The sequence below is a fragment of the Hippopotamus amphibius genome, chromosome 6 (genome assembly GCF_030028045.1).
Source record: "Hippopotamus amphibius kiboko isolate mHipAmp2 chromosome 6, mHipAmp2.hap2, whole genome shotgun sequence".
In the NCBI taxonomy this organism is placed as follows: Eukaryota; Metazoa; Chordata; class Mammalia; order Artiodactyla; family Hippopotamidae; genus Hippopotamus; species Hippopotamus amphibius.
The window spans coordinates 84036531-84053432 of NC_080191.1; the positions used below are offsets into that span (position 1 = coordinate 84036531).

The following is a 16902-nucleotide window of genomic DNA, read 5'->3' on the forward strand; positions in this document are numbered from 1 at the left end:
CAAGTCAATGGTAAATTCCACCTGCTATGACATGTTTCTCAGAATTGAATCAAAGAAGTTGTATTTAAAAAATTCAAATATAAGAAACGGGTTATCCAAAAAACAAGCAAAGAAAGAAATCCTAACCCCAGCTGCTTTAAATAATTGATTTAATGTCTATAGTTGGGTTGATCATAGAAATTGTTTTACATAAAAGTATTATTTAAAGATGTAATATTGTAAATTAAAGGTTTTTTTTTTCTTTAGTTTAGAGGATTAAAAAGTCCAGCTATAACAAAACTTCAGGGAAAAGCCTATATTTATAGAAGCATAAATAGTGAGGAATATTACCGTTAAAAAGACCCCTCTATCAGCGTGCCACCAGCAAAAAGCCTTCCTTCCCCTTTCCTTGCTTTCCTTCCAGGCCCTCTCGTTTACAGGCAAACAAAGGCAGGGCAAGGCACTGCTCCCTTCAAGGCACAGCTCTAGCAGCAAGGGAGGGGACAAGAGAGCCCAGGGCAGCGTGGAAAGAGCAGCAACCTCAGCTGTTGCAGGCTTCTCAGTCTCTTCTCCCGTCACTAACCACAGCCAACAGCTAATCCTCTTGGCTTCTGATTCTGAGCCAAAAATGTCTTCTCCTTGCAGTAAACGGTCTCTAGGAGATGAGCTGCCTCTTTCCCCTACTAGTCTGTGGCAAAAACTGCTGCATTGCAGGAGGAAGCACACATTGAAGTCACCAGGATGAGTTCTACATAATCAGGGATTGGAAAGCAGCACTAATAACCCGAGCTAACTTCTAAGAACTGTTCGTACATTTTCTTCAGAAAAGAAACTAAACCATTTTTATAAAGAAAAAGGAATGGTTGGACTAGTTTAGTTGAGATTCTTATTGAAATTACAAAAATAAGAAATTCAGAAAACTACAGGAATGTATTTTATAAACAGGTAAAAACTTTTAGCATTAAAACCTAATGTTCAGTTCATATAAAAGTGATACTGTATACTACTTATTTGAAAGTTAGGTTTCAAAAAAACACACTTTCCTGTCATAGAAATTTCATTGAGTTATCATGTTGTTAAATATTAATTTGTTTAATCAACATCTAAAATAATTTTGAAGAAGTTTATAATAAAATTATATATAATAATAGGAAGATTTTTCTGTTTACAAAAGTTATAGCAACTAAAAACAGGCTCTCAAAGGTCTAAGAGGAAAGACAAAAATGGCAAAACAACTAGTTCCAGGTCTTACTATAGAATAAGAAAGGCAAAGCAGGTCATCAGGAGAAGCAGACTTTTTCCTGGCCCCGTGCTCTAAAGACATCACGGGACAACAAGGGGAACAGGTGCTCACAATTTTTATAGCAATGTAAAGATATACAACAGGCTGTTACTTGGCGAAAATATGTTAAATCATCTTGGTTTTCTATAAGCTGTGAGGGTAATTCTACAAAATCACCTACTTAGTTTTCTGATAAGTCAGTTTAACATCATAACCCATAGGCATCATTCCTAGTATCAGTTGCTGGAATAAGATTCGTGTCAAAAATTGTAAAGTAGTTCAGAAATCAAGTCAATTTGGAATCTCTTCACATAAGCTACTGATTTAAAAGTGTCTATCTGTTGCCCATACCACAAGGACGATGCCTTATTGTAAGAACTAACGAGCTTGACCTGTATTCTTACATTAATGAAAGACAAACTGTCTCACCATGGAAGTGAGCAGAAAAAACAATTATCCCAATAAATTTATTCTGATCCAGAATATTATGTACCTTTAGGCTAAAATGACATAGTTTAAAATGGCTTATTTCATAAAGATCCATAAAACTGGTTAATAACTTAGAAAACAAGAATTAACGAGGGTGAGTCAAAAACTATCTGCACTCTGGCTGTAGAATTTATAGAAGCTTTAATATAAGTGAAGAGTGAAGATAACTTCTGACTCGTACTGTATAGTATAGATTTAAGAAGATAAAATTAGCCCATCTAGAGAAAAAAAAAAAAAAAAACTATGAAAAAATGAATACACTTTCGCAGAGAATGAATAATTACAGTACAGCACTGCATAAAAAAACACAGGTGCAGAACAAACAATGCTGTATGGTTATTTCCAGATTGCATTTTCTTCGTCAGTTTACTTGACAAAGAAAGCTCTATATTTCTGTAATAAAAAAGTCATCAACCTAATGTTCCCATGCTCTTAAATTTTATTAATGCTTTAGTATAAAAATGAAAGTATTAAATAAGGGTGACTTTAGAAATTCCTATTTCAGTTATCTTTATCAAAGTATATGTTTTCATTATAAAAATAAAAGACATTATATTAATAAGGATCAGGGAACTGGTTAAATTTACCTTATTAGTGGCTGGTGTAGTGCAACCAATGATGCATGGACTGTAACAGACACGACAGAAAGGTGGAAGTAATCAAACATGACATTGACATGGTGATGGAGCCCTCTTTGGAGGCTAAAGTGCAGCTTCAGTGTTCGGCTGCTTATTAGTTGCAAGGTGTTCAGATCATCTGCCCTGTGAAAACAATACATTTGCATAGTAGTTCAGAAAATTAGTAAAGACCAACTAGAACTTTGATAGTTTGTAAACTATCAAAACAATAAATTACTTAACTACTTTTAAAAAACAGAATGAAAATAATTTTTAAAGCATCACATTTGCATTAGACAGCAATATGAAATCTAACAATAAGGAAATAACCAGACCTTACTTATAGTTTCCTATCTATACTTATAGTTTCCATGTTAATAGACTGTTTTTCACTATGTCCCTACAAAACGAGTCCTTTTCGATACTTAGGGAAATACTCTCATCTTAAAATTTTACTCCATAGGGAATACTGTCTATAATAAAGTTGCAGTACAATGTAGGTCAAATTCTATTATAATAAATCTTTTGGCATTTAAAATTGTTTTTATGGTACAAAATTTTGTTATTAAATGTTGCTCAAAAATAAGCAAGTATCAATAATTGGTATATATTGTATTATAGATATTTAATCTGTCATTAGATTTACACATACAAAAATTCAAACAATGCCATGGAAATGATGTCCAAATATATATATATATATATATATATATATATATATATATACATATTTAACCAATACATACATTATAATTACCTACGGCTAATGAACTATTTACTCCAGCTTAATCCCCTTACAGAATTCTGACTTGATTTAAAAAAGAATCCTTCAAGGAATTCTCTGCAATACACAAGTATTACAGAGGAGCAGCAGCTACCACGTAAAAAATTTCTTATCCCTCCATGGTAGTAAAGAGGACAACATCTCACAAGCAGACATTTGAGCTATGTGACTGCTTTGACATTTACCCCACATGCAGTCTGAATTTACATACAATTTTCAAGAAGTATTTCTACAAGTGCATGCGAAATGAAAAAAAAAAAACCTACAAAAGTAAAATAGTAAAATGGATCTCTGATTCTTGTTTTAAATGAATACAAACACAGTTTGTCCCTAAAACGTACAACTGCACATCCAGATGTATGGACAAGTTCAGGGTAGCCAGTCCTAAAACTTCTTCATGGACTGGAAACCACTGTCAAGTCTAAGAGTCATCAGTCTTGATAACTCTCTGAATATCAAGAGTCCCACCTGAAGACGGCACCACTCACGTCATCAAGAAAGATGAGCCAGTGATGCAGTGGAATAGAGCTCAGTTACACCTAAATGCCTCGAGGCAGTGGTATCGTATCAACAGTGCAATTTCTAGAGTCTAGGAAATTGTTTCATGTTTCTTCAACTTGTCTGACTTTGTTCATAGAATCAGCGTGGGCACAAAAGAGCAGGCCTAACCATTGCCATGAGACTCTCCCAGAAGGGAGAAGTAGTCCAAAACAAACAAGAGGAGGGTAGACTGGGTTCACAGAAGAAAATGGGGACTCTAGTAAGGACTGATAACAGTCATGAGTAACTAAAGATTTTTAATTGTTTGATTACCCTACTTACGAATAATCTCCATCTGTGAAGTGTAGATCCAAGGATAATAGAAAATTCATTTCCTCAAGGGTTTCTTCAATCTGAAGAGAAATTATATGAGATACCTTTTGAATATTTTATAAAAAGTTAGAAATATGCCTTGAGGCTTTACAAAAAATATGTATCTGTATATATGAAGAAATGTTTACCTTTTTTTCATCCAACAACATTTTAACTTTGAAGATCATGACATCATTTAAAACAACTTCCTCATTTTTATATAGAATTTGAAATGTTTTACTGCAAATCAGAGAATCATGAACTGAAGCTGGAAAGGCTAAAGTCATACCTAAAACAGATAAGATGTGTAATTAACAGGTAAAAGGCAAAATATAACACAATTAACACTTTTTCTTTAAAGTACTACATATTTGATTATATTACTCCAATGCCATAATTTTATATAGCGGTGTTAGAATATTTCTGAAAGTTTATTATGATGATAAAAAATGAATAAATAAATACATGATAATCATTATAGAACTTCTGTACAACTTATCTTAATCTGAGAAGGTAAAGGAGAAATCTCAAGGTAGGTTTTTCTTTTTTTTTTGGCCACACTGCAGGGCTTGTGGGATTTTAGTTCCCAGACCAGGGATCAAACCCAGGCCCTCAGCAGTGAGAGCTTGGAGCTCACTGGTCCAGGTTCAATTCCCTGGACTGCCAGGGAATTCCCTCAAAGTAGATAGATATTTTAAGAGTGAACAATTGATCTATATACCACAGAAGAAAGCAGTTTAGATATCCATAACTGCATAGTGAAGAATCTGGCTTCTGTCCTCGTTGCTGGAAAGTAACTTCTAAACTCTTGGAATAAAGAATTTGATTGGCTTTTGTCCCTAATTCCTGAAAGCTAGCCTCTAAATCCTTACAATTTCCCAGTGACGGGAGTGTCTCTGTTACTCATGGTGGCCCAGATAGTTTACGGTAAGGAGGTGACTCCGGACAGGGGCTGGCCACACCAGTAAGACCAACCATGTGATTGGAAAGGTGGGGATTTGAGCTACATGCTGTAAGCCCATCTTCCAGGGCGGGGGAGGGGGCTGGTGACTAAGCCATGTGGATGATGAGTCAGTCATGCCTGTGTAATGAAACACCAATAAAAATGCTGGACACTGAGGTTTGGGGGAGCTTCTCTGGTTGGTAATACTCTCTATATTGCCACACATAGATTTTCTGGGTGGGTAATGCATCCTGACCCCTGGGGAGGATAACAAGGGAAGCATCATAAATCTGGGACCCTCTCAGACCTGACCCTGTGCATCTGTTCTTTTGGATGGCTCTGATTTGTATCCCTTTGCTATAACAAAACTTAAATAATAAGTAGAGTGCTTTCCTGAGTTCTGTGAGTTGTTCTCGTGAATTAGTGAACCTGAGGGGGTAAGAGTAACTCCCAATTTGTAGCCATGTGATCAGAAGTGAGGGCAGCCTGTGGATCCTCAAGCTGCAGCTGGTGTCTGAGGTGAGAGCAGTCTCATGGAAAACTGTGTCCTTTACCTGGGAAGTGGGCCACCTCCAGTTGCTGGCATCAGGTCATCCCAACAGCCCATTTGCTGTCTTATTACTCTACCCTCCAGAAATAACATGATGGGAAAAGGAGTCAAAGAACCTGGAGCCGCTTAAGCTAGAGACAATGCATGGTGGGCATCTCTGCAGGCAGGAAGCCCAGAGTGTGACACTAGAGTCCATCTGGAGTAAGGAGGGTGTCCCGGTGAGGAGTGGCCTGATGCCAGGGCCTGGGCAGGTGGGGAGGGCAATCTAGGTAGAGCAAGGTACTGGGAGCCCAAGCAAGATGAGGGGGCAACCACATGGGAGGGGACCTATGGAGGAGGGGACGAGGGGGTCCTGGCAGAGGGGTAGCCCGGTACAGGGTACAAGAGCCCCAAAAGGATGAGAGGAACTTCTCTCTGGGGGCGAGGTGGGTGTGGGCAGCAGCAGGGCGATACACTCCAGTGAAGCCCCAGTGAAGGGAGGAGAATGTCCCTGCAGGAGGAGCTCCTGGCAGGAGGGCTGAGTGAGTCCGGGTGAGGTGAGGAGCATGTCACACAGAGAATTGGGCTGCAGGAGGTGCCGAAGCCCAAGAGGCGTACGGGTGCACCGTGAGGAAGCAGGGGCAGTGACAGGAGCTGGTTCTGGAGGGGACTGATCAAGCGAGAAAACACACCAGCATCACGAGAGCCAGGTGCCCTACTGCAACCTTTCAGGGAGAGGAGGTACACAAGATGGAGAGGAGATACAAGTATAAAACGAATCCTGAGGTACTGGACTAAACCTAGAAATACTGATGTGAACTCCTGGTGTTTCCTATATGTTTAGATAAAGGAAAACAGGTGTAAATGTGTACAGGTATGTGTAAATGTATGTGTATACACATGTAGTCACTAGCTCTGTCCACTCACAGGTCCTGAGAACACAGCCCTCACTACTGGTTTCCAACACTATTCTCCACTAAGAGGAACCAGGGCTTTGGAGAAATGGTTGACTCCAGAGCTGGGGCACACAGAGGACGATATAAATCTGGACCGTCTTTTCATACTAGAAAGTAAGAAAGTGCTCGAAGAATGAAGGGACACATCAAAAGGACAGAGAAGCCAGCTTGAAGAGGCTACCCCTGGTCACATCTGGGATAAACTGAGCATCTAAGTAAACTATGACAGAATTGGATTAACATGCATTCAATAATACAGAAATTCACAAATCCACCCTGATATGAACAAATAAACCCAGAGGTTTGAAGGGAAAAAGAGTAACTTTACAGTGGAGAAGTCCGACAGAGACTTAAATGATCAAACAGAAATACTCAAACAGAAACAAAGGACACTGCTGTTAGGGGTGCCCTGAACGGCATTCTAAAGCACAGGATAAGAAACTGTACACAAAACAAATTATCCTGAATTGCTTTGGAATGACAATAATTAACCTTCTGTGAGAGTCACAGAATGTGACGCACAGAATGTATGTCCTCAATTAACATCAATATTTAAAGCTTTTAAAAAGATGTACCAATGACTTACAGATAATACACTTATCAAATTTTATTCTCAAACCAGGAACCAAGGGCAAAAGGTGTGCAAATTCCTCCCAGTCATTCATTCCCTCATCCAATCAACAAATATTTACTGAACACCTATTACAACAGCTATTATTATAACAGATAGTCTATAAATAGGCACATAATAGACACTTTCTAGGTGTTAAGAGATAAACAGTAAAATTAAAGGGATAAAAATCTCTGATCTTTTGGAGTTTACATCCTAATGGGAAGGGTGACAGAGAATAAAAATTGTAAACAAGAAAAATGATACAGTATGTTTGAAGGTAACAGGTGCTATGCAGAAAGATGAAGTGAAAAGAGGGTAAGAAAGGTAGCAGTTCTAAACAGAAAAGTCAGGCAATGCTTAATTGAGAAGGTGACCTCTCAACAAGGACCAGGACACACCCCCATGTCCTCTCCCAGCTACAGGTCTCCTTCACCTGAGGAGTCTGGAGGTTTGTTCCCTGGAGAGGACAGAACAGAGGCACTCTGAGCAGGAAGTCACCTGGCAAAGCCAAGGGCATGAAGGTGTAAGCAGAGGCATTCTGAACCCTGAACACACAGGTTCGCAGAGCTCTTCCTCTACTGGGTTCCCAGAAGGCTGGCAGTTAGTCTCACTCTCCAGGAAGGAAACAGGCTAGAGTCATCTCTGGCATTTCAAAAACTGTCAAGAGTCTAAGATCTAATCCTACTTGCAGGCCAATAAGCTAGCTGGCCACAGCGTCATGGCTGCTGGCAGGAGACGTGGGCCTCCTGGGTCAGAGATATGCAGCAGCGGCCTGAGTTTCAAGTCACCTCAGTTCCCCTTGTTCTCGCTCCCCCAAGTCACATGGGGTGACACAGGTGGATACTATGCATGCAGCGGGGTTCTGGTCACAGTTGAAGAACTCTAAGCTTAGGAAACCTCAGTTTTTTTTAAGGGGCTATAAGAAAACCTGTCTAAGCTTTGAACCGGAGGGAGACCTTATCTTTGTCATCTGGACAGTAAACAAATCCACCTTCCGCTCCAGACAGAGACACTACCTACACCTCCCAAAGCTCTTCATTACAGCAACATCCTTAAAAAAGATGGTCTGGAACAAAAGCTTTTCAGTGTCTTTGCTCACGAGATATACAGAAACTGAGAAACCATGGAGAATTATGTTCACCAACATGAGGGTAAAATCTCAGATTCTTCACAATTTTTGACATGGGGAATCTGACCAGGCCAATATATCTATAACAGATCTATTATGTAAATCTGTTTTATTAGATAAGGTCTACAGATACCGACTTCACAGATTCCCAGCAATCAGCTCACCAACATTACCCTAATGTGACGCTCCAAGACACACGTCCCATGTACGCTCTCGGAACGTCCAATCAGCCTCCGTTCACTCACATGCAGACAACTGAGGACTATCAGATGTCCGAAGAAAGCTTCTAACATGCAGGTTAGAAACCCAAAACACAGAAAAGGCAACTTGTAGAGAGAAATAAAGCTTAAAAATCTATCACCATTGTTCTTAGATATCGCATTCATGAAAAAAGAAAATGTTGCTAACCCTGGGGGGCGAGGGAGGGATGGACTGGGAGTTTGGGGTTAGCAGATGCAAACCATTACATACAGAATGGATAAACAACAAGGTCCTACTGTACAGCACAGGGAGCTATATTCAATATGCTGTGATAAACCATAATAGAAAAGAATATGAAAAAGAATGTGTGTGTATGTGTACACACACACACACACACACACACACACACACACACACATATATATATAAAACTGAGTCACTTTCCTGTACAGCAGAAATTAACACAAACTGTAAATCAACTACACTTCAGTACAATAAATTTTTAAACAGGAAAATATTGCTATAACAAAGGAACAGTCACAGTACAAAAGAGCACTTGAATTTTAAAAGAAAAAAATGGCGTGAGAGGGAGTGAGGAAAAAGAGGCAAGAGAAGAGGGAGAAAGAGAAAGAAAAAGGGAGAAAGACAGAGAAAAGCAGAAAGTTCAAAAACGGGGTGAAAGTTGAAGAAATAACCTAGTAAATACAGCAAAAAGACAGAAATGGAATAAAAGGAGAGGGAAAAAACTAAAAATTAAGAGAACCAGTGAAGATGATACACCGTCTAAATGACAGAGCAGTTCCATAAAGAGAATAGAGAAGACAAATGGGAGAAAATGATTAACAAACTAAGAAAATTTCCCAGAACTGAAGTACATCTATTTCCAGATGAAAAGGGCCCAATGAGCACTCAGAGACCAGAGTTCCATCGTCATGTGCCATTAGGACAGCAGACACAAAGAGAAGATTCTATGAGATTCTTAAAAGGGGAAAGGACCACATATAAAGGAATAGTAAGCAGAATAGCTTTGGAACTCTCAACAGCAAAGCTCAGCCCAAAAGACAATGGGGCAATATGGTCAAAGTTCTGAAGGAAAGAGTTCCAGCCTAGAATTTCATACTTAGCTAAACAAGTGGAAGAGCAGAAAAGACATTTTTAGACATTAAAGGTTTCAGAAATATTTACTTCTTATGCCACTTTCCCCAACAAGATATTGGAGAATAGGCGCCACCAAAATGAGAGTAAACCAGGAGAGAGAACAGGTGTTAGGAAACAGGACCCAATGCACAAAGGAGGCAAAGGGAATCCCTAGGAAGACGGGAAGGAAGATTCCAAAGAGGTCCTCTGTCTTAGATACGGAGGTGACTGATGAAGATTGGATCAGTGTGCTCAACAGACAGCTACATTGAGGTCTATCATCTGAAAGGCCTTTGCTGCCATGGTGCCAGATTAAATGCTTGGCCAGATTCCTTTCAACACTTGATGAGTTTGACGGCAGACTAAGGAAGTTCCTGCCCTAGAGCCTAGATCATATGAGGGCAGTCTTTTCACCTCACAGAGGTTTCTGCTTTGCCCTACTCCTAAGAGATGAGGGAAGGAGAGCTGAACGGTAAGTTTAGACGCAAACCAGCCTCTTCCATACGTTGGATATTCAATACTTCATCACACTACAACCGTGGCTCCACACAAGCCCCTTCTGGCCTCGCCCACTAACTCCCCTCAGGGATCCCGAACGCTTTCGGTCACAGAAGCACACCACAGCCCAGGCCCTGCTCAGCTCCCTCATGGCAGCAGCACTCCCTCACAGCTGGGCATGTGCTTTCTACTCAGTTTTTCCAAACTCTACCAGACACCCCCTTGGCATACACTCATAGGTAGTGCAACTATAAGCAAAACAAAAGGATGATTGACAACAAAAGTCAGGAGGGGTAGGCAGAGCGCTTTTATGGTACTAATAATGTTCCATTTCTTAAACAAAGGGTTGGGTGCCAACCTGGGTGTTTATTTTATCACTTAATAAAATAATGTTTTATATTATCTTCAAAAATGTCCGGTACATTTCACAATAAAATTTTAAATGTTTATTGCATTGTATACGTCATGCATTGTTTTAAGCTAAGTAGACCAGACCAGACCAGACCAGACCACACCACACCACAACAAACCAACCACTTTCCCTGCTCTGATCTAATTCTGTAAATTCCATTTGTACTAAGTGTTACAGAGAAGGTTAGAGTGTTGTGGCATCTCATAAGATGAGGGTGATGAGGGTGAACTTCTATCACAACATTTCAGTGGCCCTCAAAGGTTGGCGTCTAGGAAAAGCTTAAGGAGACAACTAACAGGGGAGAAAGAGATGGTTCTAGCAGCATTTCAAAATACTGATGTTTTATCACAAGTGTCTACTTAGGTGCTACCAAGGCAAAGCACCTGGGCCAACCCTTCCTTACTTTGATAACCAGCCCTTATTTCCAGACTTCCTTTTTTCTTTTAACAATTAACACCTGTATAAAAGCACTGGGTGGTGGTAGCTAGGAAGAAGAATGCAATATGTGTACATACAAAGAATACTAACCAGAATAGATGGCCTTAGAAAAATCCTGGGCAAATACAAACAGCTGGAAATTTCCTTTTGATTCAACCAGGGTTGATTTCTTATTAGTCCAAATGTTTAGTTGTAAAGGTTCTATCAAAGTGGAGAATTACTTTTTTAGTAATAAGACTTTCCCTGCATGTTACTGCTTGAATTTTGTGCGATTTCCCTTTCCTTCTCCTCATAAACAGCAGTCCTGCAGAAGTACTAAACAGATTTTTTTTTTTCCACAGCGGATGCTAAAATGGCCAACAGTCACATAAAAAGATGCTCAACAAGGCTAATCATCAGGGAAATGAAAATCAAGCCCACAGTGAGCTATCACCTCACACCTGTCGTAAGGACCATCATCAAGAAGAAAAGAGACAACAGGTGGTACCAAGAGTGTGGAGAAAAGGGAACCCTCACATGATGCTGGTAAGAATGTAAACTGGTCTGACCACTGTGGAAAACAATATGGAGGTTCATCAAAAAATTACAAATAGATCTGCCATAAGCTCCAGCACTCCACTTCTGGGTATATACCCAAGGCACTGGAAGAGGGACTCTGAAGAGATATATGCACTCCTGTGTTTCCTGCAGCATCGTTCACAACACCCAAGACATGGAAACAATCTCAGTGCCCATCAACGGATGAAAGGATAAAAAAGATGTGGTGTATATATACACAATGGAATATTACTCAGCCACAAGGAGGAGGATATCCTGCCATTTGTGACAGTGTGGATGGCTTTTGAGCCCATTATACTAAGTGAAATAGACTGGACAGAGGACAATACTGTATGATATCATTTATATGTGGGATCTTAAAAAAAAGTTAAACTCATAAAGAATAGAGAGTAAAATAAGAACAATCTTCTCTCTCCCACACCCCCCACCCTCCGGCATGGGCAGTGGAAAGATAAGATTGATGTAGCGTAAGGGTACAAACTTGCAATGAGTATAACTAAGTCACAGAGATCTAATGCACAGTATGATGAATAAAGACAACACACTGTACAACATGTGATATTTATGTAATGTGATAAGTATCACTGCAATGGCAATCATAGTACAATATATAAATGTATCAAAGTAACACATTGTATGCAATGTTAAATTTATATAATGTTACATTTATTCAATAAAAATGTCAAATTTATTAATAAAAAAGAAAAAATAGCTCCCTTTTAATTACTACTTATTACTTATTTTTTTACTCTTTCTCACTACTACTACCAGCTACCATCTATAGAGCACTGACTATGTGCCAGGCACTGAGCTTCATGTACACGGTTATTAATCCCTTAGGTAATCCTATAGGGCAGGGATCAATATATCCATTTTATAGATACCAAGACTGATAACGTAAATAATTTGTCCAGGAAGTAAATGCCACTGCTGTTTGCTCCAAAGCCTGTGCTTGGTCTTTCATGCCACACTGATAAACTAGTTCAAACACATATATGCAGTTCACTCTTACACTTACCGCAGAACACCCACACTAGGAGGGAAGAAAAGACCCAAAGAAAGGTCTAAAGAGGGTGGACCACATCAATCAGCAATCCTGTGCACAAGCAAGGCCAGTCCTTAAACACTGAGAAAGAAGAGGCACACAAATGGCTCCAGGAGCTCCCTCTTCAGGGACTGTCTCTCCTTACATCAAGCAGGTGCTGAGATCCTAGAGGTCACCTTATTTCAGCTTTTTAACATATGTGGCAATTAAGACAGAACAGGAAGCCAGGACAACATACCCAATATTTACTGAGCACTACACTCAGCCTCTTGACCCAATTTTCTCATTTTATTTTCAAAAAATACACTGTAAAAAACAGATTATTTCCACTTCACTGATTAGGAAAGGCTCAGAGAAACTGATTAATTTGCTTAAGACCATATACTTAGTGAATGGCAGAACAAGACTTGAAACTAGTTATGTCTAAAGTCAAACAGTCTCTATAGATTAAGCTAATCTTCTACAAAGAGAAATAGAAACCCAGGTACCCAAATTTCCTTCGTAAGTTATAAAGTGCAGGGTCTTTTCTGAGGTTTCTCCCTCCCTTCAGTTTTCCCTTCTTGACTTTGGTCATCCTGGTTCATGCTTCTTATCGAAGAAATGGTTTTACTGAATTTTAAAAATAATTTGAGCTTTACTTATTAACATGAGATGTTATCCTATGTGCTTAATTACTATGTTGCATAATAGAAATTATACAAATCATAGGAAAACACCAAATTAATGTTTCAGCTCTTTACAACAGTAAATGGTTCAAAAATAGCACAGTAAATGAGTCAAAACTTGATTCCCTCCTATTCTTTCTTGTATTACTATAAGCCCAATAACAATATCCTACATATATATGGCCCTTTACAGTTTGCTCTGAACTTTCACTTATTGTAAAGCATGTTACACATTTCACAGATGAGAAATTGAAGCTCTTAGAGGCTGAGTTTTCCAAGGTAACATAAAAGAAGCCGGTATCCTGATTCCAAGTAACTACTTTGTTAACCACAAGAAAGCTGCATCTTTGACTCTACAACTACTAAAATACCTAAGATATACCCAAAGCTATCTCGAATCCACAGGAGATCCACATCAATATCAAAATGGGAACTAGATTTGCCTTGTCTTGCCAGAAACTTAAGGTCCTCCTTCTTTATGCTGGATAGTCATTTCAATTTCATAAGCCTTTCCCTCTTGTGTTATCAGAAAAATGCAAAATGCTGTTTACTTGTTTTCAACATTTGGAATAAACCCATAGGCAAAACAAACAAGATTTAACTGCAGTTACAAATCCAAATATGAATATTAGTAATCTTGATAATATAAAACAAAAGATATATATCTAACAGGTTGGGAGGTGGAGAGAAAAAGAAAATTTGAATAAAGAGGTAAGATTGCGCATAGCCTTACTTTACAAAATGAGGGATCTGTCACATTTGCTGAAATAGGAAATGAAGCTTTAAATATATCATCTGAAGCTCCAGTAATGATCAGAGATGTGGGAATAATGGTATCTCTTTGAAAAAGAAGGGGGGAGGGAGGAAGCGGTGTGACATACATTGAGATTCATCATCACAGGATGTGGGATGTCCATGCAGAAGAAACCATTAGGACTAAAGAAATAGTTAAAAGTGGATGCATCTGGAGAAAGAGCTATGGTTTTCACTACTAATCTTTCTGGATTAATGGATCTTTTAACTATTTGCCTGTATTATTTGCATAAAAATATTTTTTTCAGTGAAAAGGGATGATAGATATTAAAAAGCAAATAAAACAGCATATGTTTCTCTTTAAAAATTACTATCACTATTAGAAATGGGGAGTTGTTACTGAACTTCTTATCAAAATTGTACACGGTCCTCTAACATTTCAAACTGGGGCCAGCTTCCCAGAACTGGCAATGACTTCTCCGTTGTAGAAATTGCTGAATGCACTCTTATTATTCCATTTTCAACAGCCCATTAAATACTCACTGTCTTTCATGACTGATGTTGTTACAGAGGACAGCTATGTGCTGACTCAAACCTCTTACTGTCAGTACAATCTCGTGCTGGAAATAACTTAAACATGTTGCAATAAGCTGTATAACACCATCTAATTCCCAACCTATCTAATCTGACCTACTGCAACTCACAGACAAAATCATCATTTTTTTCTCTTCTTCCTAAAAGTTTTCCAGAAATATACATAAGGTGTAGGATATATGGTAGAATACAGAGCTGGAAAGAAAAGGTCATGAGATGAAAGTACAAATCTAAACTAGAAGAAAAACAGGGTACTGATAAAAAGTATAGAGAAAATTCAAACCCTTGGAAGAAAAAGTGAACTGCTAAGGAACAGGAGTGAAAAGAGACTTAATGTAAAGATATTTATGTTGCTAACAAGGAGGAGTCTAGAAATCAGTGATACATAATTATTAAGACAAAGTCAGCCAAATACATAGGAGTAACTTCTGGAGGCAGAAAAACTTTGGAAGGATACCTTTTCTTAACAAATTTACTAACACTAAAAAGATACACACACTCCCAGAACTATTAAATACCATTTTAAAATGAAACAAATCTTGGGGGGAGGAAGGACATAAAAAGAGAAAAGAATCAACACCTCTTAGATTGGAATACACTGGTTGCCTTTCTTTGCTCTTTGTTTTTCAGATTGCTGGTGAGGAAACTCACCTGAACATGAGAACACTGTTTTGGATCTACTACACCTGTGAGCTTCTAGTAAGTCACCACATTCCATCAACAATTATTCTCCATAATTTTCATATGAACTTAAACATTCAACAAAACAGGCTATTCTGGGGTACCCTGGCAGGAAGTACAATTGGGATGCCAGATTTACATTACCAATGGAGGTTTCAGAGGATGGTTCAGAAGCTGTGGAATACAACACACTTGAAAGGTAGCCACACTGGGGATGATCATCTCGACAGATGCATAAAAATATTTGACAAAACTCAACATATTTTCATGGTAAAAGCTCTCAATAAATTAGCTACAGAAGGAATGCACCTCAGCATAATAAAGGCCATTTATGACAAGCCCACAGCCCACAAATCTTCAGTGGTAAAAAGTTGAAAGTGTTCCTCTCAAGTCAGGAACAAGACAAAGAGGCCCACTCTCACTACTCTTGTTCAACAAAGTACTGGAGGTCCTAGCCACAACAAATTGGAAAAAAAAGGAATTTAAAGGAATCCGAATAGGAAAGGAAGAATTAAAATCATCTTTGTATGGAGATGACAGGATCTTATACATAGAAAACCCTAAAATCTTCACCAAAAAGCTGTTAGAAGTAATCAATGAATTTAATAAAGTTGCAGGACACAAAATCAACACAAAATCAGTTGTATTTCTATACACTAACAATGAACTACCTGAGAGAGAAATCAAGAAAAAAATCCCAGTTACAATAGCATCAAAAACAATAAAATACTTATGAATAAATTTAACCAGAGCAGATGAAAGACCTGTACACTGAAAACTATAAGACATTGAGGAAAGAAACTGAAGAAGACACCAATAAATGGAAAGATAACCTGTGTTCTTGGAAGAATTTACATTGCTAATATCCATACTATCCGAAGTGATCTACAAATTCAATATAATCTCTATCAAAATTCCAATGGTACTTTTCACAGAAACAGAAAAAGTTATCTTAAAATTTGTATGAGATCACAAAAGTTCCTCAATAGTCAGAGCAATCTTAAGAACAAAAGAACAAAACTTCATTTCAAACTATACTGCAAGGCTACAGTAATTAAAACAATATGGTATTGGCATAAAAACAGGCACACAGATCAATGGCATAAAAAAGAGCCCAGAAATCAGCCCACACACCTATGGTCAACTAATAACTGACAAAGTGCCAAGAACACATAATAAGGAAAAGAAATTCTCTTCAATAAATGGTGCTGGGAAAACTGGATATCCACATGCAAAAGAAACTGGACCCCTATTTTATATCACTCACAAAAATTAACTCAAAATGAATTAGACTTAAATTTTGAGACCTGAAACCACAAAACTCCTAGAATAAAACAGAGGGGAAAAGCTCCCTGACATGGGTCTTGGCAATGATTATTTGATCTGACACCAAAACAAAGGCAAAAATTGACAGGTGGGACTACACTAAACTACAAGGCTTCTGCATAGCAGAGGACACCACCAAAAAAGAAAAAGCAGTGTACTGAATGGGAGAAAATATTTGTTAATCATATATCTGAGAGGAGATACTACCCAAAATATATAAAGAACCAAACAACTCAATAGCAAAAAAATAAACAATCTGATTTTAAAATGGTAGAGGATCAATATCAAAAAACAAGCAACCCAATAAAAAAATGGGCAGAAGACCTAAATAGGCATTTCTCCAAAGACAACATATGGATGGCCAAGAGGCACATGAAAAACTGCTCAACATCACTAAGTATTAGAGAAATGCAAATCAAAA

The 16902-nt window shown here is 38.4% G+C and overlaps 1 protein-coding gene across 10 annotated transcripts in view; it reads right to left on the minus strand.

The window, feature by feature from the left end:
* FAM135A (family with sequence similarity 135 member A) overlaps positions 1-16902 on the minus strand; it is a 113862-nt gene that overhangs the window by 59400 nt on the left and 37560 nt on the right. For all 10 annotated transcript variants that reach the window (XR_009054333.1, XM_057739289.1, XM_057739294.1 and 7 more), the window contains 3 exons: positions 4153-4292; positions 3974-4044; positions 2338-2511 (listed from right to left, as the gene is read on the minus strand). Coding sequence is in view for 9 of the 10 variants with exons in the window: in XM_057739289.1 (XP_057595272.1) it covers positions 2338-2511; positions 3974-4044; positions 4153-4292 (385 nt within the window). In the remaining variant the exon portion in view is untranslated. The remainder of the gene's footprint in view (positions 1-2337; positions 2512-3973; positions 4045-4152; positions 4293-16902) is intronic.